The sequence below is a fragment of the Rosa chinensis genome, chromosome 4 (assembly GCF_002994745.2).
Source record: "Rosa chinensis cultivar Old Blush chromosome 4, RchiOBHm-V2, whole genome shotgun sequence".
NCBI classification, from domain to species: domain Eukaryota; kingdom Viridiplantae; phylum Streptophyta; class Magnoliopsida; order Rosales; family Rosaceae; genus Rosa; species Rosa chinensis.
In genome coordinates, this window is record NC_037091.1 from 35,616,698 (window position 1) to 35,644,657 (window position 27,960).

Here is a 27,960-nt window from a genome sequence, read left to right on the forward strand (position 1 = left end):
CAGCATCCCGTATCCCGTTGTTGTGGAATGTTGGTAGAGAAGGTGCGGCATAGCCTTCTGGATGCTGATGACTTGTTTAGTTACATTGAAGCATATGAGTTACCTCTTGCCCACTGTCGCTTCAATGTAACTAAACAAGTCATCAGCATCCAGAAGGCTATGCCGCACCTTCTCTACCAACATTCCACAACAACGGGATACGGGATGCTGAAACTTCAATGTGTTAAGGATGTGGGTGCATGTGTCGAAAGACTATGATGTTGTGAAGATAATGAAATCGATGCTAGATGTGTGCAAGAAGAAAGGTGTGCAAGTTATCACACGAGGATGTTCTGGAATCTTATTCTTCCAAGCCTCCAGGAAATTGAAGTTCCAAATTGGTTTGATGGGGGTGAGCTGGAGGCTTCCTGGTCATGACCCTCGGGATGATATTTTGATAAAAATCCCCAGGAATCTGAAGGCTGAGAGAATAGGATTGGTTGTCTGTCTTGTTTTTGAACTTACCCAAGTTTTTTTAGATCATTCTAGTGGTTGTTTAGTGACGGTTGTGATTGATAAAAAAGTGTATTATGACTCTACTAGCCACTTCTTTAAATCAAAAGCGACAAAGTCATCAGCTCAAGATCATGCATTAGTGCATCTGACATGTATTGCTTTCAAGGAGCTAGAGGTGGTGGATCTTGTGGTTCGAGTGTCACCTTTTGGGCGTTCCCGCCCTGCCAGAGGGTTGCTCCTAAAAAGTTTCGGGGTCCACTTGGCTAATATGAAAGAGGATCATGTAAGTGGTGAAGACCTGGCATGAGAAAGATATAGGCAGAGCAATGCTAGCATTTCTGATCAGGTGGCTTTGCACGCAGAAGGGGCAGCTGTAGCATCATTAGTATCAGATGACAGCAATTACGGGGAAGTACACGATGATCATCATGATGAGGAACAAGAACGAGAACAGGAACCTCATCTTCCAAACAAAAAGATTTGAAGACTTGGCAAGACAAAAAACATAGGCAGAGCAATTTTAGCATTTTTGAGGTGCTTTGGAATTACCTGCTTGTGATTTTGGTCACGCACAAGGTTCAGCTAGCTCTAGTATAATCATCATCAAGTACCGATTGAGGCCTTGAAGTACACTATGATCGATCGTTAATACTTGGATTTCAGGTATTAATATTCCATGCACATAAACTTGTAATCTGTTGTGATAATTTTTCACTGACCTGCTTTTTCTGCACTCTCTTATGTAGAAGAAGATTTTTATTTGCCAAAGTTGATCCCGAAAGATGGCAATTGATGGTGAGAGGGGCAGAGGCACCAATTAATCTGGACTCATGGAATGGTCAAATCTCAATCAATCCACACGAACAGGGCTGGGTTTGTTCTTCAATTTCAATTTGTGTTTGCTCATTGGTTGTCTGGCGTTTTACTTATTTTTAATTTTTATCTCTGGGCTTTTAATTGGTATTGTTTGCTGGCTTTTAGTGCGCTCTGTTTGTTACAAGTGAGAGTGATATAATGCTATATATCTTTAAACACTGGACTCATATCTGACATTATTAAACTCAGATGATTTGTATAACATATAATTTTGATATCACTAACTAAAGTAGGGAAACTACCTAAAATACCACTTCAAAAGAATGTCCAGCAAAGGCACTTTAGAAATTCCTAAGGCCTTCACCCGTATGAAAAAATAATGTCCAGCAAACATTTGTAACAGATTTGGAACATGATTCTTTTATTAAGGACAGTTTGAAGTGTGCACATTTCATACATTAGACTTTGAAAAAAAGTAGAAACATGCAATGGAGGGCAGCTCTTACGGAAGCTGCAAATTTGTCGCTGTGATTTCCAATTGCATTTATATAATTTTTTTTTTTTTGCTTTACTTTTCTCACATATATCTGTCCTTTTTTGTTTATTAGTGGATTTATTCATAATTTACTTATATTTCTGAGTTGTATTGATAAAAATTGGAAAACTCTGGTAGTATAGGATTGAAGATGTTGAAATATGTAGTACGGGGCATATTCTAGGGTTTCAGACTCAATGAAGATTGAAACCAAAAATGAATGAATTTTTTGGAAATGGATTGAGAATTGCAACTTACTTGTTTATGAGTGCAAATTCAATTGTCTTACTCACTAATTGACTTGCTAACAGATTTATCAGTTATTACAACTTGCAGTGTAACCATAGTTACTGACAAGTGACAACTAAGCCTAGTCATAGTTAAGCGTACTATACTGTAACTCCCCACCAAACCCCAACCTCCCCTTAGGTAGAGGACCTAGCTGCAGGTTGGCAACAAGAGAATGAAACTCAGAGGAGGGCAAGCCCTTAGTAAAGACATCTACAAGGTGCTCTGCAGTGGAAAGTTAGGAATTGATTTCTATAGCTCAGTTTGTGATATTTCTAACCTGCTTCTAAGTGCCTTGTGCTGCACTTAAGCATAGCCTGCTTTCATTCTGATTATGAGAAGCTTAGAGATAAGGAAATTAGAGTGGTAGAAAGGGGAGCCCTTTCCTTGGATCTCCCAAGGCACATGAGGATTATTGAAAATTTAACCTCTGCGGCTTTGGTTGCTTAGGTAATACTGATTAGCCTCTTTACACGCACTCACGTGTGCAGCATAGTTTCGCACTCAACAGTAATATCACTAACTAAAGTAGGCAAACTGCCTAAAATTCCACTTTAAAATAATGTCCAGCAAAGGCACTTTAGAAATACCTAAGGCACTTTAGAATGTTTGAATGTGCACTTCACCCGTATGAAAAAATAATGTCCAGCTAACATTAGTAACAGATTTGGAACATGATTCTTTTATTAAGGATAGTTTGAAGTGTGCACATTTCATACATTAGACTTTGAAAAAAAGTAGAAACATGCAATGGGGAGAAGCTCTTACGGAAGCAGCAAATTTGTCGCCGTGATTTCCAATTGCATTTTTATAATTTTTTTTTTTTGCTTTTCTTTTCTTGCATATATCTGTCCTTTTTTGCTTATTAGTGGATTTATTTATAGTGTAGCTTATATTTCTGAGTTGTATTGATAAAGATTGGGAAAACTCTGGTAATATAGGATTGAAGATGTTGAAATATGAAGACTGAGAACCAAACATGAATGAATTTTTTTGACTATGAATGGATTGAGAATTGCAACTTACTTGTTTATGAGTGCAAATTCAATTGTCTTACTCACTAATTGACTTGCTAACAGTCCTAACAGATTTATCAGTTATTACAACTTGCAGTGTAACCATAGTTACTGACAACTAATTATAGACAGTAAGTCTAGTCATAGTTAAGCGTTCTATACTTTCTAACCTTTAGGTAGAGGACGTAGCTGCAGGTTGGCAATAAGAGAATGAAACTCAGAGCAGGGCAAGCCCTTAGTAAAGACATCTGCAAGGTGCTCTGCACTGGAAAGATGTGAATTAATTTCTATAGCTCATTTTGTGATATTTCTAACCTGCTTCCAAGTGCCTTGTGCTGCACTTAAGCATAGCCTGCTTTCATTCTGATTATGAGAAGCTAGAGATCAGGAAATTGGAGTGGTAGAAAGGGGATCTCTTTCCTTCGATCTCCCAAGGCACATGAGGATTATTGAAAATTTAACCTCTGTGGCTTTGTTTGCATAAGTAATACTGATTAGCCTCTTTACACGCATTCACGCGCGCAGCATAGTTTCGCACTCAACAGTACTTGAATAAGCTTGTTAGCTTGTTAATTTTATTTGGTAAACTAATTCTCTCTTGTTCAGTGGGATTGCAGCATTTGTGCATATTGTTCGGTGTAAAGTCCCACTAATGTTACTTTACAATTTGAAATGAAGTGGTATTAACGTCGGTGCGATGATGAAGCGTCTTTGTCAAAAAGAGTGGCGATATGGTGAATTTGAGACCTTAACCAACACTTAACAAGCATGTTAATTTACATCTAGATAGATAACAAGCTTGAAAATTGGTTGATGTCTGGATATGATTTAAATACCTTTGTCAAAACCAAATGGTCAAAACTGGTGTGAGTGTGGGACTGGATTAAACAATGGAGACTTGACAGTGCGGGGTGGACACTGTTTAATCCAATGGTGCGTGGGTAACATTACAAGGAGAAACTTCCTCGGCACCTTTGCTTTATTAGTGATTTGAGAATCCAATGAACTCTGCCTCTTTCTTCTTCAAAGTCCAGAAACTCTTTCACAGTCTCTCTTGGTATCTCACAGCTTTCAATGGTGATCATTCAAAAAGCCTCCTCTTCTTCTTCTTCTTCTTCTTCTTCTTCTTCTTCTTCTTCTTCCACCCATCCATGGAAATACCATGTCTTTTCGAGTTTTAGAGGTGAGGATACCCACAATAATTTCACATGCCATTCTCAGAAATGGCCATTTAGAAATTCTCATGTACAGCGCTTTAAATTTAACCTCAGAAAGGCACTTTAGAATGTGTGAATGTGCACTTCACCCGTTGAAAAAATAATGTCCAGCAAACATTCGTAACAGATTTGGAACATGATTCTTTTATTAAGGACAGTTTGAAGTGTGCACATTTCATACATTACACTGAGCAAAAAAGTAGAAACATGCAATGGGGGGCAGCTCTTATGGAAGCAGCAAATTTGTCGCCGTGATTTCCAATTGCATTTTTATAATTTTTTTTTTTTTTTTGCTTTACTTTTCTCGCATATGTCTGTCCTTTTTTGTTTATTAGTGGATTTATTCATAGTGGAGCTTATATTTCTAAGCTGTATTGATAAAGACTGGGAAAACTCTGGTAATATAAGATTGAAGATGTTGAAATATGAAGATTGAGAACCAAAAATGAATGAACTTTTTTGAGAATAAATGGATTGAGAATTGCAACTTGTTTATGAGTGCAAATTCAGTTGTCTGACTCACTAATTGACTTGCTAACAGTCCGAACAGATTTATCAGTTATTACAACTTGCAGTGTAACCATGGTTACTGACAACTAATTATAGACAGTAAGTCCGGTCATAGTTAAGCGTCCTATACTGTAACTCCTCCGCCCTTTCTAACCTTTAGGTAGAGGACCTAGCTGCAGGTTGTTGAAACTCAGAGTAGGGCAAGCCCTCAGTAAAGACATCTACAAGGTGCTCTGCAGTGGAAAGATGGGAATTAATTTCTGTAGCTCAGTTTGTGATATTTCTAACCTGCTTCCAAGTTCCTTGTGCTGCCCTTAAGAATAGCCTGCTTTCATTCTGATTATGAGAAGCTTATCAGCAAATTAGAGTGGTAGAAAGGGGATCCCTTTCCTTGGATCTCTTGGCACATGAGGATCATTGAAAATTTAACCTCCACGGCTTTGTTTGCTTAGGTAATACTGATTAGCCTCTTTACATGCACTCACCCATGCAGCATAGTTTTGCACTCAACAGTACTTGAATAAGCATAATTGCTAGGTTGAGTCTTTTGAAAAAGGTGACGTGTTATGAACCATGATTAAGATAGAGTTGACATGAGACAGTAATGGATGAACGGTGCTTATTAAAACCAATGAGCCATGATTATTGAAGCCACCTTTTATTCTTCAAGCTGCCATTATAGTGTCCTGCCATTGTCTGAATCATCAGCGATTGTGCCTCTGTTATAAAAGTTGCCATCACCATACTAATTTCTGCCTCTTTCTCTTCAATTTTGAGGATGTTAAGTTGTGTGGCTATCATTGCAGTTGTTATTCTATTCTACTTTTGCCGTTGTTTTCATGCAATAGAAGGGAGTGGATTTGGCTCGTTCCAATCTTCGATCTTTCGATAAAAGGTAATCATGAATCATCTGCTCTTCTCTTTTCAAATCTCATCTTGCAGATTTGATGCATCTATATTTAGTTGGTTAAGCCCTAGTCATGTTTTATCTACCATCACATATGCTTAAACTTAAGCTTGCTAGTAATGGTTTGGTTCAAGCTTGGCAAGGCATCATGATCTATGCTAGGCCATGTTGTGCGCCAAAAAATACCAGATTTCACATCCATAAGCTAATCAAGCATAAAAGTATTGACCTGAAATCCTAAATCGTGATCAAGCAATGAAAAAAGAAAAAGAAAAAATTGAGAGGGTTGGTCACCAATTGGTTTTCCCTTCGTGTTTGATGTTCGGGATGTTTGTTATTCTTTTCCCTTTATTCAGACTTTTTCTATGCAGTCCTTGATGTATGATTGATGAAATAGGCTAAAGTTAAACAGTCTTAGACACAAGGACATTTTTTTGCCCAACTGGACACAATGGAAAGACTGAAATTTCTAAATTCAAATCGTTGTGAAAGATGTTGCTTTTCCTTTTTCTTTTTTTCACTTATGACCAGGCATTTCTGCTCTGTGAATTGTGAGCTCGAAATCATTGATAGCCTCCCTCACACTACTGGCATATGAATTAGATATTCTTTAGTTTGTTTATGAATTAGATATGAAAAACATGTGATGCTAGATTTCCTTTGGATGGTTTTTTTTTTTTGGGTCAAATTTGCATGGTTTTATCAGGAATTCATTTTTGGTGATACTGACAATGCTCAAGGCTGTTTGAGCTAACGAGCCATCTCATTTTGTGCACGTATAAAGAAATTGGAATTGTCAATGGACGCTAATATTGCTATGTTGTAACGGAAATAAAACCTCTTTTTAGCAGAAGTGAATGGTACAACTATCAATTTTTTTGCAGGTCTTAGTATAGTTTCTTCTTAACTCCAGTGATATGGCTATTGCATGTTTAGAGCTCTAGCATGCTTGCATAAACAGGTACTATCTTACTACAGTTGTGATACATCAATTGAATTCTCATGTAATCTTTGTAGAATCTGCTTTAATTTTTAACCTGTGATTGCAGGGCACGTGCACAGAGATATTAAGCCCGGAAACTTCCTCTTCTCTCAGAAGCTAAGCAAAGGTTACCTGATTAATTTCAACCTTGCCATGGTTAGGATCTTGATCTTGATAGTGCTGCCCTCTGCATATGAGATTTTTTTTTTTTTTTTTTAATCTGATCGTGTACAATTTCTAGTTTTTGTTTCATAGGATTTGCAGCAAAAGTGGTCTATAAAAATTTGATGGTTTCTGAAGTAGTTGTTTTGGGAATTAGAATGTTGGATTCTGTTAGTTATATAATCAGTAAACTTAACTTCACCACTTAATGATCAATCAAATGCATAAATTTACTGTCATATGTATTGACCAACGTTAATTTATGGATGTCTTATTTGATTTTTGTTCATTTGAGTCATTATGTTTGATTGTTTGGTATCTGAGTTCTCAAAGTTTATGCATTTGATTGATCATGGGTAGGTTTGGCAAACGGCTTCTCTGTACCATTTGGTTCACACAGCAGCTCTGCTTGCTGCGGCCCTCACAACAAACCCCAATATTGTGAGTTCAAAGTTGATACCTTTATCGATTCTCAGCTACTTTTTTTTGGTTGTTTAGCATTTCAGAAGCATATTTTTATAGCTCCTGTCTTTCTTGCTGCTATAAAGTAAATTCAAGTAATGATAGAAAAGGTCTGAGACTCTTTTAACATTTTGGAGGTGTAAAATTGAGCAGTCTTTGCTTTTGTAAGTACAAATGTTTTATGCAATGCAGATCAGGCACGGTTCATACTTTGTTATGTTGGTGAATATTAGGTAGTCTACTGGTCTTCGCTAATTCTGTCATTGTTTTTCAGTTTGGAGGCCTTTTAACTACAGGTATACTCGCATTCTCGGGGACGTTTTAAATTGCAAGACCAGGTATAGGTAGTCTACTGGTCTTCGCTAAATTGCAAGACCAGGTGTGAGTTCTTTCTTCTTTTGGATGTTATTGATGACTATAGTTGTTTTTGGTTTTTCATTATTCAAAAGATTGAAACTTTTTTTTTTTTTTGAATTACACTTACCTATGAGCTGTGGCTTTTGATATTCTGAAAAGCTTACCTGCTGTGATCTGTCAGTTTGTTAGTCTATGGTTGGTGAATGGATTTTGGCAAGCAATGCATTACTACAGTTGGTGATTGCTTTTCTTTTTTTGGTTTTAGATGATATGCATTTCGTTTTTGTTTATAGTTTCTGTATGAATCGTCTTGGTTTCATTTGATTTGGAATCTAACTGGAATATTTTCAACATTGCATTTGATTTTCGGTTATCATGAATCTTCACCGTGTTTTGATTTTTCAAGGGAAAATAGCGTTGATTTAGGAGATCAGATAATTAATTTGGTCTTTGGGGATAACTCCTCTGACCAAGTCATTTTGGTCTTTTATGATGCATTAGCTGATACATTTGATCTACTAAATCCAATTTTGAGAGGATTATAGATCATTTTGCATTGCAGCTCCTCATGCTTCATCAAACTTTCATTTTTTCTGTTCATGTGGTTATTTAGTATCACTTTTTTTTTTTGGCTTGCCTTTCCTTTTTATCTAACAATTATAACTATTGACAGGTAGCAAGGTGAAAAGCTTACCTGCTGTGCGTCGTCGTTTCCGCGTTGTTCCCCATGAGCGTGGTAAGGCTTAGGTTTTTTCTATTCTTGCCTCTGCACTTTCACATTTTTAGTTTTATAAAAGTTTGTTTTTTTTATCTCTTCTACTATTTGATATATATGTTTGCTGTGTGCCACATTCACATGTGGCCTGTGAATCAGTGCATATATATTTACTAACTAATATAATTTTGTGTATTGGTTGCAGGTGAGTGTTCTTGGAACTTCTTGACTGTACATGTCAGGATCATATGTTGAGCAAAGACCTTAGCCACAGAGTTTCAGATGATTCTACTGTAAGTGGAATATTTCATGCGTTTCCTAATCATGTTTGTAATTGAAATCAGGCCGACTGAATAACTCTCCCAGAAACCTTGATATTTAGGTTTTGATGGCAGTTGATAAGAGCATGTTTGTGTTGCTGATCTGTGAATGAAACAATGCAATTATGCTATTGCTTTTCTGATATGTTTTTTATCAGTTTCTTTTGCCTCTGTAGAAAACAGGGAAGGGTAGGAGACTTGAAGAAGAAGAGGGGGGCTTGAAACATTTTTACTGAAACCCTTGGTGATTTAATTACAATGTTGATAAAGTATATTTTGTAACTTCCAGTGATGCCATTGATGTTATTATAGTCTGAATTTAACTTCAAAACCATATGTTTCTCTTTATGAAACAACGTGATAGTAAATGGTCAAATTTATGGCTTCCAATCCGATACACTGAAAGCATGAGACTGTTTTCTATTCGGTTACTTAATTTTCAGATTTGTTTCCTCTGCTTAGGTAAATTCATAGCTTTATTGAATATTGGCTTTATTTAATTGGTGGGCAAAATCCAATTGAATGGCCCATGGTGATCACGTGGGCAAGGCCCCTAGGTTAATTAGGATAGGATATATATATATATATATATATATATATATAGATTAATTAGATAACATACATATATGCTGCCAGTATTGCAAAGAGAGAGAGTTAACTAGGTTATTGGTGTATTGGGTTGTTGGGTAGAGTTTATTCTCAAACTCTAATAGTATTTTCTCCAATTGATTATAGTGGAATTTCTCGCCGGCTCCGAAGTGGACGTAGTTCAATCACATTGATTGAGTGAACCACTATAAATTCTTGTGTTCTTGTGTTTGCTTTTTTTCGTTGTTCGGTTGTTCATCTAGTTCCATATCAATATTGTGTTTGTTACGCTTCCGCACAACAAACTGGCATCAGAGCGTAGTTCTGAATTGGGAGTTGATTCATTGATTGGAAATCATGGTTGACGAGAAAAAGAAAGGGACTGAGTCTTCAGGTTCTTCGCGTTGGTCGACTTCCAGGCCATCAATTGGTAATGCCAAATTTGAAGTTGAAAAGTTTAATGACACCAACAATTTTGGCATGTGGTAGTGTGAGATGATGGATGTCTTGTGTCAACAAGAATTGGATAAACCTGCAGACATAGATGATGTAGAGTGGGCGAGAATTAACAAGTGGGCTTGTGGTTCTATCAGAATGTGTCTTGCTAAAGATCAGAAATTCTTTGTCATGAAAGAAACTTCTGCAAAAGCGTTGTGGAAGAAATTAGAAGACCAATATATGATCAAGAGTGCTGAAAATCGGTTTCACCTGAAGAGGCGGCTTTTTCGATTTAATTATCGACATGGTGTTTCTGTGTCTGAACACATCAGTGATTTCAATAAGATACTTGCAGATTTGGCTAATTTGGATGTGAAAATTAGTGATGAGGATAAAGCGTTGTGTTTGCTAAATTATCTTCCTGACGAGTATGAGCATTTGATTACAACTTTGTTGCATGGAAAGAATGATGTGAAATTTGATGATGTGTGTAATTCATTGATAAATAATGAGTGCAGAAAGAAAGAGAAGCAACTTCAGAATGTTTCAGGTGAAGCACTTGTAGTAAGGGGCAGATCTGATGAGAGAAAACCTACTGGAAAAATAGGTGAATCTCGTTCCAAGTCAAGAAGTAAATTTCCTGCAAAAGATGAGTGTGCTTTTTGTCGCAACAAAGGTCATTGGAAGAAAGATTGTCCTAAGTTGAAGAATAGAGACAAGAAGGATTCTGAAGTGAATGTTGTAAGAGATGATGAAGATGATGACTTTGATTTTGCTTTGAGTTGTTCATCAGCTTTTGAAGATTTTGAAGAAGAAGAGATTGAGTTTGCTTTGGCTAGTTCATCTGCAGTTGGTTATTCTGACAAGTGGATTATGGATTCAGGTTGTTCACATCATATGTGCCCTAATAGGGAGTGGTTCTCTACTTTCAAGGAGTTGAATGGTGGAATAGTTTTGATGGGAGACAACAGTCCTTGTAGAACAAGAGGGATTGGTACAATTCGTCTCAAGATGCATGATGGAGTAGTCAGAGAATTAACAAATGTCTGGTATGTTCCAAATTTGAAGAAAAATCTTATCTCTTTAGGAACTTTAGAATCAAAAGGGCACACAATTACATTGAAAAGTGGAGTTGCTATAGTTGTCTCTGGTTCACTTGTGATGATGAGAGGTGAAAGGTTTTGGAAATTTGTATTTTCTACAAGGGAGCACAGTGACAGGTGAAACAGCAATATCTGAGACTACAGATGATGATGCAGACAATACAAAATTATGGCATATGCGTCTTGGACATGCTGGTGAGAAAGCAATGCAGGGATTAGTGAAGCAAGGTCTATTGAAAGGTGCAAAGATAGGAAAATTAGAATTTTGTGAACATTGTGTCTTGGGAAAACAGACTAGAGTTAAATTTGGCACCGCAGTTCATCAGACTAAAGGTACTCTAGATTATGTTCACACTGATGTATGGGGACCTACCAAAACTGCATCTTTGGGAGGTTAGCATTATTATGTCTCTTTTGTTGATGACTTCTCTAGAAGAGTATGGGTGTACACCATGAAGCATAAAGATGAAGTCTTAGATATATTTGTCAAGTGGAAGAAGATGATTGAGACTCAGACCGTTCGAAAAATTAAGAGGCTCAGGTCAGATAATAGTGGTGAATACAAATCTGATCCGTTCTTGAAACTATGTCAAGATGAGGGCATTGTGAAACACTTCACAGTTAGAGAGACACCACAACAGAATGGGGTGGCAGAGCGCATGAATCAGAATTTATTGGAGAAAATTCGGTGTATGTTGTCTAATGCTGGATTAGGCAAAGAATTTTGGGCTGAGGCAGTTGTGTATGCAAGTCATCTCATTAATAGGTTACCTACTGTTGCACTTGAGGGAAAAACTCCCATGGAGGTATGGTCTGGTAAACCTGCTACTGATTATCATTATTTACATATTTTTGGTTGTCCTGCTTATTTTCATGTCACGGAAAGCAAGCTTGATCCAAGGGCCAAGAAAGCTATATTCTTGGGATTTAATGAGGGTGTTAAGGGATTTAAGCTTTGGTGTTCAGATGTGAAGAAAGTTGTTGTAAGCAGAGATGTGACTTTTGATGAGGCTATTATGGTTGATCAGAACAAGCAGAAAAATTCTGAAGAGCAGAGAATGACCGTAGAGAGTTTGCAGCAGGTGGAGTTAAAGAAAAAAAATTGTTGAAACTCCAATTGATCCAGTAAGTCCTAATGTTGATTCAGATGATTTAAACATTGAGGACATGAGTATTGAAGTAGAGGCTCCAACCCAAGAGCCTACACAGCAAGATGGCCCAATTGCAACTACAAAGGGAAAAAGGAATGCTCAAAAGCCAGCTTGGCTTAATGATATGGTGACTTATGCACTTCCAGTTACTGAAGAAGAAATTCCTACTACTTATGAAGAAGCTGTCATACATGCAGATTGTGTAGAATGGGAAAAAGTTATGGGTGAGGAGATGAAGTCTCTTCACAAGAATAAAACATGGGAGTTGGTTCAGTTACCGCATGGGAAGAGAGCAATTGGTTGCAAGTGGGTGTTTGCTAAAAAGGAAGGATCACGGTATAAGGCTAGATTGGTAACTAAAGGCTACGCACAAAAAGAAGGAATTGACTACAATGAGGTATTTTCTCCTGTTGTTAAGCATTCTTCTATTCATATTTTATTGGCCTTGGTTGCACAGTTTGATCTTGAGTTAGCACAGCTTGATGTAAAAACTGCTTTCTTACATGGTGAATTAAAAGAAGAGATATATATGACTCAGCCAGAAGGGTTTAAAATTGCTGGTAAAGGAAATTGGGTCTGCAAACTGCATAAATCATTATATGGTTTGAAACAATCTCCAAGGCAGTGGTACAAGTGGTTTGATAAATTTATGTTCGGTCAGAAGTACACTCGGAGTCTTTATGATCCATGTGTTTATTTTCGCAAGCTACAAGATGGGACCTTCATTTATTTGCTCTTATATGTTGATGATATGTTAATTGCATCTAAGAGCAAGGTGGAGATAAATAAATTGAAATCACAATTGAGTGGTAAATTTGAGATGAAGGACTTGGGAGAAGCTAAAAAGATTTTGGGCATGGAAATTGAAAGAGATAAATCAAAAGGCAAAGTTTGTTTGTCACAGAAGCAATATTTGAAGAAGGTACTACATCGGTTTGGCATGAATGATAATCTAAACCTGTAAGTACACCTCTTGCTTCTCACTGTAAGCTTAAATCTACTATGTCTCCTAGCACAGATGATGATATGAAATATATGGTCAAAGTTCCTTATGCTAGTACTGTTGGTAGCTTGATGTATTGTATGGTGTGTACTAGACCGGATATTTCACAGGCCTTAAGTGTGGTGAGTAGATATATGCATAACCCAGGTAAAGGTTATTGGCAAGCAGTAAAGTGGATTCTACGGTATATTCTTGGTACTGTGGATGTTGGATTGGTTTTTCAGCAGAAAAAGATGAGTCAGTGTGTTGTTGGATATGTGGACTCTGATTTCGCAGGTGATTTGGATAAGCGCCAATCTACTATAACTTATGTGTTTACTCTTGCTAGTGGACCGGTGAGTTGGAAGTCGAATTTGCAATCTACAATTGCTTTGTCGACTACAAAAGCTGAATATATGGCAGTAACAGAGGGTGCAAAAGAAGCAGTTTGGTTTCGTGGTTTACTTGAGGACTTGGGAATTATTCAAGAATATGTAGATATTTTTTGTGACAGTCAAAGTGCTATTCATTTAGCAGAGAACCAAGTTATTCATGCTCGTACTAAACATATCAATGTCAAATTTCACAAGATTGGTCAGATGGTGGAGGACGGTGATGTTCAACTCCTCAAAATTGGAACTGCAGATAATCCTGCTGATATGTTGACAAAGTCGATTCCATTGAGCAAGGATGTCGGAGCGGCGATTGTTTTTTTAAGTTCTGCTTTGGAGAATTGACATCAAAATAAAGCCAAGGTGGAGATTATTGAATATTGGCTTTATTTAATTGGTGGGCAAAATCCAATTGAATGGCCCATGGTGATCACGTGGGCAAGGCCCCTAGGTTAATTAGGATAGGATATATATATATATATATATATATATATATATATATATATATATATACAGATCCTATCCAGAGCGAGGTTAGGGTTTATGGTCACTTTTCGGTCGCATTTCCACATCTCGATCGTTCAGTTTTTAGCTACTAATGTATAGATCATCTGTGCAAAATTTCGACCAAATTGGTGGTCGTTAAGGCATTGATAACTGCCTTAAAGCTAGTACGGTTTATGTTGGACAGATTCAGTTCATCCACTGGTTTAAGTGAGTTAGATACCTTAAAGATCATCAATTTAGCTGAAATTTTGCATAGATGATCTATACATTAATACCTAAAAACGGAACGGTTGAGATGTGGATATGAGACCAAAAAGTGACTCTAAACCCTAACCTTGCTCTGAAATTTCAAAGCGAGGCCTCACTCTGAATAAAATCTATATATATATATATATATATATATATATAAATATATATATATATATATATAAAAGTTTGCTCAGGTGCGGATATCCGCACCGAAGAAAAAGGTGCGGATTTCCAGTTTTGACCCACTTTCCGATCACATTTTTACATCTTAGCCGTTCAGTTTTTAGATCCTAATGTATAGATCATCTCTGCAAAATTTCAGCCAATTTGATGATCGTTAAGGCATCCAAAATTGCAATTTACACGAACGGACAGAATCTGTCTAACCGGAACCGTTCGTATTTATAATGGTAAATTGCAGTTTTTGATGCCTTAACGATCACCAAATTGGCTGAAATTTTGTAGAGGTGATCTATACATTATGACCTAAAAACTGAACGGCTAAGATGTGAAAATGTGATCGGAAAGTGGGTCAAAACCGGAAATCCGCACCTAAGCAAAAAGTGCGGACGTCCGCACCGGAGAAGCGCTGTATATATATATATATATATATATATATATATATATATATATATATATATGTATGTCTAGATTAATTAGATAACATACATATATGCCGCCAGTATTGCAAAGAGAGAGAGAGTTAACTAGGTTATTGGTGTATTGGGTTGTTGGGTAGAGTTTATTCTCAAACTCTAATTGTATTCTCTCCAATTGATTATAGTGGAATTTCTCGCCGGCTCCGAAGTGGACGTAGCTCAATCACATTGATTGAGTGAACCACTATAAATTCTTGTGTTCTTGTGTTTGCTTTTTTTTCGTTGTTCGGTTGCTCATCTAGTTCCATATCAATATTGTGTTTGTTACGCTTCCGCACAACAAGCTTAACATATAGCATTGTTTGGTTTCTTGGTAAATAAGAAATTGGTAAATAAGAAAGAATACAGAAAGTAGCATGCAATGTCTTTTGTCACTGAGTTTCCTACCTTGAATGCTCTATTTTTTGTTTTATATTACTGATCAACAGCAGTCTAATGTCAGTGATGATGGAATAGCTGAACACATTAAAGAAGGAAATATTCAAAATCACACAGCTAAGAAGGATATCCTCTTATCCTATTTCTAATTTTGTATGGCTTTTATATTTCAATGATCCTAAGGCTCCATATTTCCATATCTTATACAGTTATAGATAACGTTTATTTAGTGTATATTAATGTGTTTTGATATGGCACTGTGATTTCTCGTTTTATGTGGAGCTCTTTTTTGCTGGGTTTGACCCGATTCAATATAAATTAGCTTAGTTAATGCTCTCCTTTGTGTTGTATTAGTTTTTCTACAAGTATCTAAGTCAAGAGGAACAATCATTGGCAAAAATACCGCTTCCATCTGAATTGTTTGACATTTTTAGTATTTCGGTAAAATACTTTTCTGTAGTAAAAAGCATGGCCCTAGCTGTTCAAAGAATTCAACCTCCCCGACAGAATTCACTATGGCTCTTAGTATGCCATAAGGAAAATTACTTCGTAGTTTTTTCTTTTTTTTGTTATTTATGCGTAGAACACACGTCCTTCTGTGCTTCAAATGAACAAGTATTTATGGCCCAGAATGATTTTCTCTTGGCAGATGGTTTCAAAAGATAGTATGATGGATTTAGTTTGTTTTTGGCCTAAATTTGCATAAAAATGTGACAAATCCAAATCCCAGCTAAGCCTTTAGCCTAGATGAATGGCACTAGTTCTACTGAAATAGTTTTTTGATAATTGTTTCTTGCTACTTATAACCATGTTTCGTTCTATCCTTTTGGAACAAGAGAATGTAGCTTGGGTCAAATGAAGGGTAATTTGATACACGATACTTTCGGCATTTAAGGTGATAAGCAAGGAAGCTAAGAAACTAAAAGATGATGTATTTCAGTTTTCTCCTTTTCTCCTTGGCCACATGGGGTCTTTACTGTATGAGAAAAAAAATAACTGGTACTCATATTCTCTCTTGTTCAGTGGGAATGCAGAATTTGTGTACAATTGTTGGAATGAAAGTCCAGTAATATTACTTTTTACAATTTGAAATGTGGGTGAAAAATCTTGATGTTTCTTTTCTTTTTTCTTCTTTTTGTCAAAAAGGGCAGAGATGGTGAATTTGAAACCTTAACTCACACTTAATTAGTGTGAAACTTATCTTACCTCTAGATCAAATGCTAATCAAGAGATAACATGTTATTTAGGAACTTGAAAATTCTATTGAATTAGGATTTTTGCGTGAACTATGAAATTCTGATCACTCACTTTTGCATGCATGATGTCTGGATGTGATCTAACCGCCTTTTTAGCTTTTGTTTATTTATTACCATACATCTTTTTGTTACACCAATTGGTCAAGACTCAAGACTGGTGTGAGTGTGGGACTGGATTTAACAGTGGAGACTGGACAGTGTGGGCTCATTTGCTTTTCTTCTTTACAGATGTGTGGACATCATTTATGATCGTGAAAACGCGTGGGAAACATAACAAGGAAACTTCCTCCTCAGCACCTTTGCTGTATCAGTGACTGGAGAATCCAATGTACTCTGCCTCTTTCTTCTCCAAACTCCAGAAACTCTTTCACAGTCTCTCTTGTTGTCGCATAGCTTTCAATGGTGATCATTGAAGAAGCCTCTCATCCATGGACATACCATGTCTTTCTGAGTTTTCGAGGTGAGGATACACGCAACAATTTCACAGGCCATCTATGCAGCGCATTACTTCGGGAGGGAATCGACACCTTCATGGATGATCAGCTCAAACGAGGAGAAGAAATATCATTGTGTTCTCTGAAAACTATGCATCCTCCAAGTGGTGCTTGGATGAACTTGTCAAGATTCTCGAGTGCAGGAAATCAATTCAACAAATGGTTCGACCAGTTTTCTACAAAGTCGATCCCTCGGATATACGAAATCACGAAGGTAGCTTTGGGAAGGCACTTGCTAATCATGAATGCAAATTCAAAGATAACCCGGACAAGGTCCAGGAATGGAAGGCAGCTCTTACAGTAGCGGCAAATTTATCAGGGTGGCATCTCTCAGAGTAATTTTCTATCCACTGGCTTTAAACTTCCCTATCAGCTCCAGTCTTGTTCTTTTCAATTTCTTTATTGTTTTGACGAAAGATGAATTAATCCTGATATATTATCAAGTTATACAAATGACAGATCAATGAAGTACACAATTACTATATTTACAGTAATTGAACTTCTACAACGTAATTTATATTTTATTTTATTTATCTGACTGTAAATGTGAATGTGTTTTTGTATTCTCGATTGAATGTTGTTTATTCTACATGTCCAGGCATTGTAATGAACCCAGTGTTATTCATGAAATTGTTAAAGAGATTTCAAAGCAAGTCATAAACAGTACAAAGTTGGATGTGGCCGCGTACCCGGTAGGAATAGAACCTCGTGTGCAAGAGATCCATAAGCTTTTAGGTGTCGAGGGAAGAGATGTTCATATGGTAGGGATATGGGGGGCTGGTGGAATAGGCAAGACAACAATTGCTAAAGCTGTCTATAACTCAATTGCTCATAAATTTGATGGGAGTTGTTTTTTGGAAAATGTTAGGGAAAATTCAATGGGTGCCAAAGGCTTTGTCAAACTACAAAAGAAACTTCTTTGTGAGATTCTAAAGGTAACAAAATTGAAGGTGACCAATGTAGCAAGAGGAATCACTATGATTAGGGAAAGGTTGCAATACAAAAGTGTTCTCTTAGTTCTTGATGATGTGAATGGCATGGATCAGATAGATAACTTAGCTGGTCAATGTAGTTGGTTTGGAATGGGTAGTAGAATCATCATAACAACAAGGGATAAGCAATTGCTGAGGCATCATAATGTTAATAACTTAATATACGAGGTCCAGAAATTGGATCATCATGAAGCTCTCAAGCTATTAAGTATGAATGCCTTTAAAAGAAGTCGACCTTTGGATGCTTATGCAGAACTCACAGAACGTGCAATACGCTATGCTCAAGGCCTTCCGTTAGCTTTGACTGTTTTAGGTTCTTCTCTATGCAATGAAACTGCAGAGCTGTGGGGAGCTGCATTAGATGGTTTCAAAAGCAGCAAAATTCAAGATGTTTTAAAAATAAGTTACAACGGATTGGATCACATAGTGAAGGAAGCTTTTCTTGACATTGCATGTTTCTTTAAAGGTGAACGTAGAGCTTACGTGATAGAAATATTAGAAGCTTGTGGTTGCAAACATGCTAAGATTGTTATCAATGTGCTCGTAGAAAAGGCCCTCATTAGAATTACATACCATGATTCCATTTGGATGCATGACTTGGTAGAAAAAATGGGTAGAGATATAGTTCATGAATTGTCACCCAATGACCCTGGAAACCGAAGCAGGTTGTGGTTTCATGAAGATGTTTACCGTGTTCTAACCGAGAATATTGTAAGTACATATCTTAATTCACCTCAACTTTAATTATTTTTTGTTAAAATTCTAAAACCTAAGTAGAATATGAAATTTAATTATTTGAGAAAGAGTTTGGTGTGTTAATACTATTGCATTTTCATACTAGGGAACAACCAATGTTATAGGCATCAAGGTGGAGCTGCCCAAAGATTCAGATGTGATATGTTTAAGAGGGACCACTTTCTCCAACATGCGAAATCTTAGACTTTTCATACACCGTGCTGGACGCTATTCTGGCGCTGTTGATAATCTGCCAAATAGCTTGAGGGTAGTTGATTGGCTTAAATATCCCTTACAATTTTTGCCATCCAATTTAATTCCAAGAGAACTTGCTCTAATCAATATGTCTAGGAGTCGCATCACAGTATTGGGAGATGGATACAAGGTATGTTCCTTTGGATACACATGCAGAGATCTTTAGCTTATCATCTGTTCCTTCCTCTCCATCTTTTTTATCTAACATTTTTCTACTCTGTCTTACAGATGATAAATCTGACATCAATAAATCTAAGTAATTGTCAGTACCTAACGAAAGTGTCAGACTTATCGGGAATCCCAAAATTATGACATTTGGATCTAGATTTATGTAGAAATTTAGTTGAAGTGCATCCTTCCGTTGGATTCCTCGATAATCTTGAGTATTTGAGTCTATGCCGGTGCTCTAGGCTTGAGACTTTTCCCACGGAATTTACTTGGAAATCCATGAGGAATCTTCTGCTTCCCTTGTGTGGAAGGCTTGATAATTTCATTAAAATTGTGCACAAGATGGAGTCCATTAAAACATTGGATCTAATGGTAAGTGGCATAAACCAACTGCACTTGGAAATTTTGATGTTGAATGGAACTTCAATCAACCAACTGCCCTTAAGGATTGAAAGTCCTTTTTTTTTTATAGAGAATTGGGCCTGATTAGAACTTCCTTAAAGGAATTGCCGTCATCGATTGGGTATTGCACTTCCTTGAAGATATTTTTTTTGGATATATGGGGCCAAAAGGCCCAAAGAACAAACACAAAGAAAACAATCAGGAAGTAACAACTACATTCCTAGTTCTAACAGTTTCACACAAGTCATCAAGAGCAAGATTCACAACTTGTGGAGGAGGTTGCTGAAAGTACTGCACTCCAAACTCAGACCCCAATCTGGACTTGGAGAGAATATCAGCCACCATATTGATCTCTCTAAACACATGTGAGACTTCACACGAAGAGAGCTTATTCTGCAGAAACTTACACCTACTTATCACACTATGCAAAGGATGAAGATCATCCACCCCTTGATTTAGCATTTGAACTAAAATTTCAGAATCAGATTCAATGAGAACATAAACACACTTAAGGGAGCAGGTGAGCCTTAAACCCAGCAGGAGACCCCAAGCTTCTGCCTCAAGAACAGAACCACTCCCTAAGCAAGCAGAGAAACCAGATATCCAATTACCATCACAATCTCTAATAACCCCCCCCCCCCAGCTCCAATACTTCCATTTTGAGTTCTAGCACCATCAACATTCAATTTCACCCATCCAGGAGGAGGCTTAGTCCATTTAACAGTCACAGCAACTTTTTCAGTGACACGAGTGTCACAGGTATGAGCACGACCCCATTCAGTCACAGTATCCAAAATAACAGTAACAGGGTCAAAAGGGCACCGGAACTCACTATCAAAAATTCTCTTGCATCTCCATTTCCAAATAAACCAACATGTGAAAATAAAGATATTTACCCACATCAGACCACCATAACAACGAAGTTTGCAATGAGTGTTAGCATGCAACCAGCCATTCCAATCTAGGTTCCAAGTCCTAGCAATTGAGTCAGAGCACATAATCTTATTCCATATACGTTGAGCCATGGGGCAATCTCTAAGCAAATGTAGCAAAGTTTCTGGACAATTAGGACAGCAAGAACAACTTGGATCAACAGTAAGATGTCTCTTAGCCCTTTCTACATTAGATAGCAGCTTACCATGACAAACCAACCAAAAGAAAGTCCGTAATTTGGGAGGAATAGATAATCGCCAAATATACTCCCAAGGAAATAAAGCAAAGTTTTCATGTTGAATTAAGCAGAGATAAGCAGATTTCACTGAAAATTTCCCATTGGAATTAGCTCCCCAAATCATTTTATCAACCCCGCCGCCATCAAAATTAACAGGAATTCTAACAATTTCATTGATGGTATTTTCATCAAGAACTGAACTTAAGAAGTTCATGTCCCATCCCACATCATTCCAGCAATCATTGACCTTAAGATGAACATCAATAGCAGAGGCATTTGAAATTTTCTGAATTAGGGGTCCTATTCCTAACCAATTGTCATACCAGAAATTAATGAGAGAACCATCACCAACCCTCCAACAAAGGCCTTGAGTAAGCAATTTAGCCCCATAAACTATTCCCCTCCAGGTACTAGAACAGCTAGAAGGACAAGAGTAATTAGACTGGAAAAGAGATTGAGATTTCACATACTTTTTGTTGAGAACATCGCACCAAAGCCCGTTATCTTTCTGAAACATTCTCCAACCAATCTTTGCTAACATAGCCTGATTCATATGAACAGCTTTCTTCAAACCCAAACCACCATTAGATTTAGGCCTGCAAACAAGGTCCCAATTTATCATATGAACTTTCTTTTTTTCATCACAGTCACCCCATAAAAAATCTCTAGACAGTTTATCCAGGGAATTGCACACAGAAATAGGGAGTTTAGCCGTTTGCATTGCATAAATAGGCATGGTAGATGATACAGCTTGAACCAAGGTGAGTCTCCCAGCAAAACTAAGAGCTTTACTCTTCCACCCTGTAAGTTTACTCTGAACTTTTTCAACAATAGGACGATACGTTTGCTTCGTCACATAAGAGTGAATAAGGGGCATCCCAAGATAATTACCCAAGTTGGTAGTAAGAACAGAACCACAAATTTTGCTAATTTTCCGAGTAAGCTTCTTGCGGGTATTAGGAGAGCAGAACAAAAGAGATTTATTGAAGCTTACCTCCTGCCCAGATAGGTTACAAAAGATATCCAAACACCTCTTCATAACTTTGGCTTGAGAACAACTTGCTTCAGAGAAAAGAATCAGATCATCTGCAAAAAATAGATGTGAAATGAGAGGTCCCGATCTAGAGGCTTTCACAGGTTTCCATTTCCCTACATTAACAGCTGAGCAAATTAGGTGAGACAACTTCTCCATACAAAGAACAAAGAGATAGGGGGAGAGAGGATCTCCCTGTCTTATTCCTCTACTAGCTTTAAAACAAGAAGAAAGTTCACCATTCACACAAACCTGGAAGCTGGTAGTAGTTACACAATTCATGATCAATTTGGTAAGCTTATCAGGAAATTGGGCTTCAACTAAAACTGATTCAATAAAACTCCAATGCAATCTGTCATAGGCCTTGGACAGATCAATTTTCCAGGCCATAAAACCTTTGGAGCCATGAGAGTGTTGAAACTTATAAAGGACTTCTTGAGCAATGATAATATTATCAGAAATTTGCCTCCCTGGAACAAAACTAACTTGATTGGGGCCTATGAGATTAGAAAGGTAGGGGCGAATCCTAGCCACCAAAACTTTGGATATAGTCTTATAAAGAGTACAACAAAGGCTAATCGGTCTAAACAACGACATATCTTGTGGGCTTCTCACTTTAGGAACAAGAGTAATGAGGGTGTGATTGAGGCCGTCAGGAATTTTCCCATGAGTAAAGGCATCAGTCACCAAACTAACAATCTCAGCAGATAAAAGATTCCAATGCTTCTGGTAGAAAAGGGCAGGGAACCCGTCGACACCAGTAGCCTTTAGACTTCCAATACTAAATAAGGCACTTTGCACTTCCCCAACAGAAATTGATCTACTCATCCAATTGAGAGCATCAATATCCAAACTAGGAAAAAGGTAAGGAATGACAAACCTGATGTCTTCAGAGGGATTATGAGTGAACAGAGCTTGAAAGAAAGCAGCAGCAATGTTTTTCATAGTAGGAAGATCAGTGCAAAGCTCACCAGATTGATTAAGCAACCCTTCAATTTTATTTCTTCGTCTTCTCACCATAGTGGAAAGGTGAAAGAACTTTGTATTTCTGTCTCCAATTTGAAGCCAAGTAACTCTGGATTTTTGTTGCCAGTACACAGCTTCTTGATCTCTAATTTGCTCATATTCCCTAATGAGATCTTCCTCCAGATTGACAAGAAAAGGATTATGCTTTTTACAAAGGCTCTTTTGAATACCAGTAATTCTAGCTAAGAGTTTTCTTTTCTTTCTAAAGATATTACCAACAACATTGGTATTCCACTCTTGAAGATCCGAAGCAAGCATATTCACTTTATTGATAATATCTCCATTATAACTCTGCCATTTTCTCTTAACAAGCTCAGGGTAAGTCTCCTGCTGGAACCACATAGCTTGGAAGCGAAACGGTTTATTAGTACCATGAGAATCAACATTAGAAGAGAACTGTAACAGTAAAGGGCAGTGATCTGATTTCATACAAGGAAGGTGTTGAATGAAAGCTTCAGGGAAAGCAAACCTCCACTCATCAGTACAAAAACCCCTATCCAACCTTTCTTTAACTCTTTTATCAGTCCAAGTGAAATCTGGCCCCTGAAAACCAACATCAATCAAACCAAAGCTATCAACCCAAGTTTTCATACCACCAAATTTACCAATCAAGGATCCTCCATTTTTGTCTGCACTACTATAAAGTTCATTGAAATCTCCAATAATCAACCAGGGTAATTGAATATTAGAAGAAAAAGTAGATAAGTAACTCCAAAGAGAATTCCTCACCGAATGAGTAGGACTAGCATATAAAGCAGTAAGGATCCATTCTTGTCTATTCACCACCACCTTAACAGTGACAGACTGAGAATTACTATCAACAAAAGAAACATAAACTTTATTCTTATCATATAAGACCCAAATGCCACCAGAGAAACCCCTTGCTTCCTCAACCTCGGCATCAGGGAAACCATGTCTTTTAAGAAACCTTTTAACACGAGCATAGGGCACACGAGGTTCACATATAACAAGAATATCCATCTTATGTAAATTAATAAGATCAGAAATTGCTGATCGAAATTTCTTACCTCCAGCACCTCTCACATTCCAACATAGTAGTTTAAACATTGAGAAGGCAAAGAAATAAAGGGCAGACACCCAATTAAGCATCAGTCATACCTTCCCCAACTTGAGAAGGCAGACTATCATTATTAGTCAACATGCTAATATCAGCAAATGTTTGTTCAACAAAGTTCTCAGATGCCTCTGACTTAGACAAATATTTTCCGGAATCCACCAAAGTCTCCTCTGGGGGACAATGCCCAAAGATCGCTGAGATTCCATTACCAAGGACATTAGCATCCACATTTTCAAAAGAGAGCTTTTTGAAAACATGGGGCTGCTGTTTGGTAACGGATGAAATCAACCCTTTTGCCTTCCTCTGGTACTGCATAGCAGCTTTGGAACCACTACTACTCCCAATATTAGAGACATCTTTCATAGGAAGTCGAGAAGAACTTTTAGCATGCAATGCAGAAGAAGAATTCTCTTTCAACACAGATTTATGATTACCATGCCCAAAAGAAGATTGTTTACCCGGAGAATTGGAGTTCTTCAAAGTGGTAGTAGAGGTAGTAGTACTCTTGGTCTTAGCAGCCAATGTAGAATTCTTCTTCTTCTCTTGGAAACTCTGCCATAATTTCACAATAGGGGGGTTATTGTCAGTAGGAGTGTCATTCATGGTCGGCTCAAGCTCCACAGAGTCAATACCACCCTCCTCTTGCAGAATAGCAAACCTAGAGCCATTTGTAGCATTCTTCTTAGATCCTCCATTTTCTCCAACTCTCTTTTTGTTTTTGTAACTCATTAACATCCAGGGTCCCATATCCTCCTTGATTATAGCATTCTGAGATTGGGGAGTCAAAGGTGACTTGTGGGAAGCATCCACCACCTGTTGGGCATCAATCATATTGTTTTCGGTGGAGTCATTGACGTCACCAATCACAGTAGCAATAGGAGCTTGGGGTTGAGCTGAATCACTGAGACTAGAATGAAGAGTGGGACATTTATCCTTAGAGTGACCAAAACAACCACATTCAAAACAGATTAGTGAGATTCCCTCATAAACCACATTATAAGCAACAGATTCAACTTCAACAAATGGACGTAGAGGTTTGTTTAGGTCCACTTCAATGCAAACACGAGCAAATTTCCCTCTTGACTGGCCAAGAGTAAGTTGATCAACCTTAACAACATCACCGAGAATTTTACCAATTTTGGCCACAGTATAATCCTTAAAGTATTTGACAGGCAACCCAAATATTCGAACCCACAGAGCCATTTTACCAATGAATTCAGTCATGGGGTCAAAATCAGGCCTCCATTTTCTAACAATTAGGGTCTGCCCGGCCAAAATCCAAGGTCCACCACAGAGAGCAGTGTTCATATCTTCTTCCAAGTTGAATTTGACAATGAAAAAATCATTGGGGAGGTCAATGAGATGCCAACCCCCCTTGACCCGCCACTTCCTTTTCAGACCTCTCAACATAAACTCAAAAGAATTGGTAGAGTTTGGCCTTCCCATAAGCTTAACAATCACAGCACATCTCCAATCATAGTCCAATTTATTATGCACTTTTTCAGAGAATGAAACATTTTGACCATGCTTACCATGAGAATAGATGCAGTCCTCATCCGTGAATTCAAACTCCTCCGTCATGGTTTTTCGATATCGATCCACCAAATTCTTAAGCGTACTTGCATAGCTCAACGGGGGTTGCTGGGTAGGAGCAGACTGAACACTAGAATCAAGATCCTCCATCTGAAGAGCTTCCAAATCAGAAGTGATATCACCACCATTCTTCACACGTTTTCGTTGCATCACCGTTGAAACACAATCTCCGCCGCTTCCCGGTGGAAGGGCGGAGAAGACAAACGCCGGCGTAGCCACCAGTCCCCTTAGACAACCCAACGATTGCCAAGAAGAAGGGATCAGCGGAGGCCAATCGGAATCGGAAATTGGGAACAACTAGGTTACGGGAGAAAAAGAAGCAGGCGCGTGAGGCGCGTTCTTTTTCTAAAATGAGGAACCTTTACAGGGACTTCCTTGAAGATATTGGACGCGTCTGAAACTCCCATTGAAGAATTGCCTTCATCAATTGGGGATCTCACGTCCTTGGAGAGCTTGTGCGTTTATAAAACTTCCATCAGAGAACTGCCTTCTTCAATCGGGAATCTCACGTCCTTGAAGGCCTCTGATTGAAGAATTGCCTCTGTCAATTGGAAATCTCAATCGCCTTCGGTCTTTAAAACTACAAGGATGTGCAAACCTTACAAATGTGCCGCACGGTGTTTACGGAGGGCTCCAGCATCTCTTGGTGTCCAAAACTGGTGACATTTCCAAGTAGGGCAGGGGCGAGCGCTTTGGTTTCATCAAGTGCAGAATCTCTTCCTTTGATGCTTCCATCTAATTCAAACAATGGGCATGATCATCATCCTGGTTCATTATTGTTTCCCCAGCTAGGGGATCTACGATTTGAAGGATGCCAATTATCAATCTCTGATTTCCTAACGAATCTTGACTGTGTGTCCAACTTACGGACTCTTAATCTATCAGGAAGCAGTTTTGATAGTCTTCCGGCATGCATCAGCAAATTTCGCGAATTGGAATATCTTAATTTGGCTGGTTGCAAGAGGCTTCGAGACATTTCAGAACTTCCACCAAATATACGAGGAATAACCCTGGATGATTGCGTATCGTTGGAAAGATTTTCAAAATTGTCAAATATACTGGAACAGAAAGACACTCCGGGATTTCTTCGAAGGATGAACTTGTCTAATTGCAATAGACTGATGGATAATCTTGGCATGGACGTGGTGTCGAAGATGGCAAAAGCATTACCGTATCACACACATAATCTTTCTTTTCTTTTTTACAAGTTTGACTACTGATAGTTAACACAACCATATATATGCATCTTGCAGCTGGTGCGTGCCGGCTTAGATCAGCATGTGAAGTTCTGGAATCTTATTCTTCCAAACCTCCAGGAAATTGAAGTTCCAAATTGGTTTGATGGGGTTGAGGTGGACACAAGTGTGCTTCCTGTTCATGACCCTGAGTATGATATATGTGAAATTTTGATAAAAATCCCCAGGAATCTGAAGGCTGAGAGAATAGGATTGGTTGTCTGTGTTGTTTTTGAACTTCCCCAAGATTTTTTATATGATGATAATCGTTGTGTAGTGACGGTTGTGATTGATAAAAAGAATTATTACTCTAGTCGCAACTACATTGAATTAAAAGCGACAGAGTCATCATCTCATGATAATGTATGTGTGTGTCTGACATGTATTGCTTTCAAGGAGCTAGAGGTGGTGGATCCTGTGGTTCGAGTATGTTTTAAGGGCAGTGATGGATTGCTCCTAAAGAGTTTTGGGGTCCACCTGGCTAATATGAAAGAGGATCATGGAAGTGGTGAAGACTTGGAACGAGAAAGATATAGGCAGAGCAATGCTAGCATTTCTGATCAGGTGGCTTTGCACGCAGAAGGGGCAGCTGTAGCATCATTAGTATCAGATGACAGCAATTACGGGGAAGTACACGATGATCATCACAATGGGGAACAAGAACAAGAACGAGAACAGGAACCTCATCTACCAACAGAAAGATTTGAAGACTTGCAAGGCAGAGCAATGTTACGATTTTTGAGGTGCTTTGGAATTACCTGCTTGTGATTTTGGTCACGCACAAGGTTCAGCTAGCTCTAGTATAATCACCATCAAGTACCGATTGAGGCCTTGAAGTACACTATGATTGATCATTAATACTTGGATTTCAGGTATTAATATTCCATGCACATAAACTTGTAATCTGTTGTGATAATTTTTCACTGACCTGCTTTTTCTGCACTCTCTTATTTAGAAGAAGATTTTCTTTTGCCAAAGTTGATCCCAAAAGATGGCAATTGATGGTGAGAGGGGCAGAGGCACCAATTAATCTGTACTCATGTAATGGTCAAATCTCGATCAATCCACACGAACAAGGCTGGGTTTGTTCTTCAATTTCAATTTGTGTTTGCTCATTTGTTGTCTGGCGTTTTACTTATTTTTAATTTTTATCTCTGGGCTTTTAATTGGTATTGTTTGCTGGCTTTTAGTGCGCTCTGTTTGTTACAAGTGAGAGTGATATAATGATATATATCTTTAAACACTGGACTCATATCTGACATTATTAAACTCAGATGATTTGTATAACATATA

At 37.9% G+C, this 27,960-nt stretch overlaps 1 protein-coding gene and 1 pseudogene across 1 annotated transcript; both read left to right on the forward strand.

The window, feature by feature from the left end:
• The first annotated feature begins 194 nt into the window (after positions 1-194).
• LOC112196887 lies at positions 195-19,614 on the forward strand (annotated as a pseudogene).
• Positions 19,615-25,976: 6,362 nt separating this feature from the next.
• Positions 25,977-27,910, forward strand: LOC112196883. The gene is made up of 3 exons (XM_024337351.2): positions 25,977-26,609; positions 26,685-27,539; positions 27,623-27,910. The coding sequence occupies exons 1-2, from the start codon at positions 26,038-26,040 to the stop codon at positions 27,433-27,435; spliced, it is 1,323 nt and encodes a 440-aa protein (XP_024193119.1). The 5' UTR covers positions 25,977-26,037; the 3' UTR covers positions 27,436-27,539; positions 27,623-27,910.
• The last annotated feature ends 50 nt before the right edge of the window (positions 27,911-27,960 follow it).

Coding starts and splice junctions, on each gene's coding strand:
- LOC112196883 (XM_024337351.2), top strand. CDS start 26,038: ATGTGCCGCACGGTGTTTACGGAGGGCTCCAGCATCTCTTGGTGTCCA. Junction 26,610..26,684: donor GCAAAAGCATTACCGTATCA/CACACATAATCT, acceptor ATGCATCTTGCA/GCTGGTGCGTGCCGGCTTAG.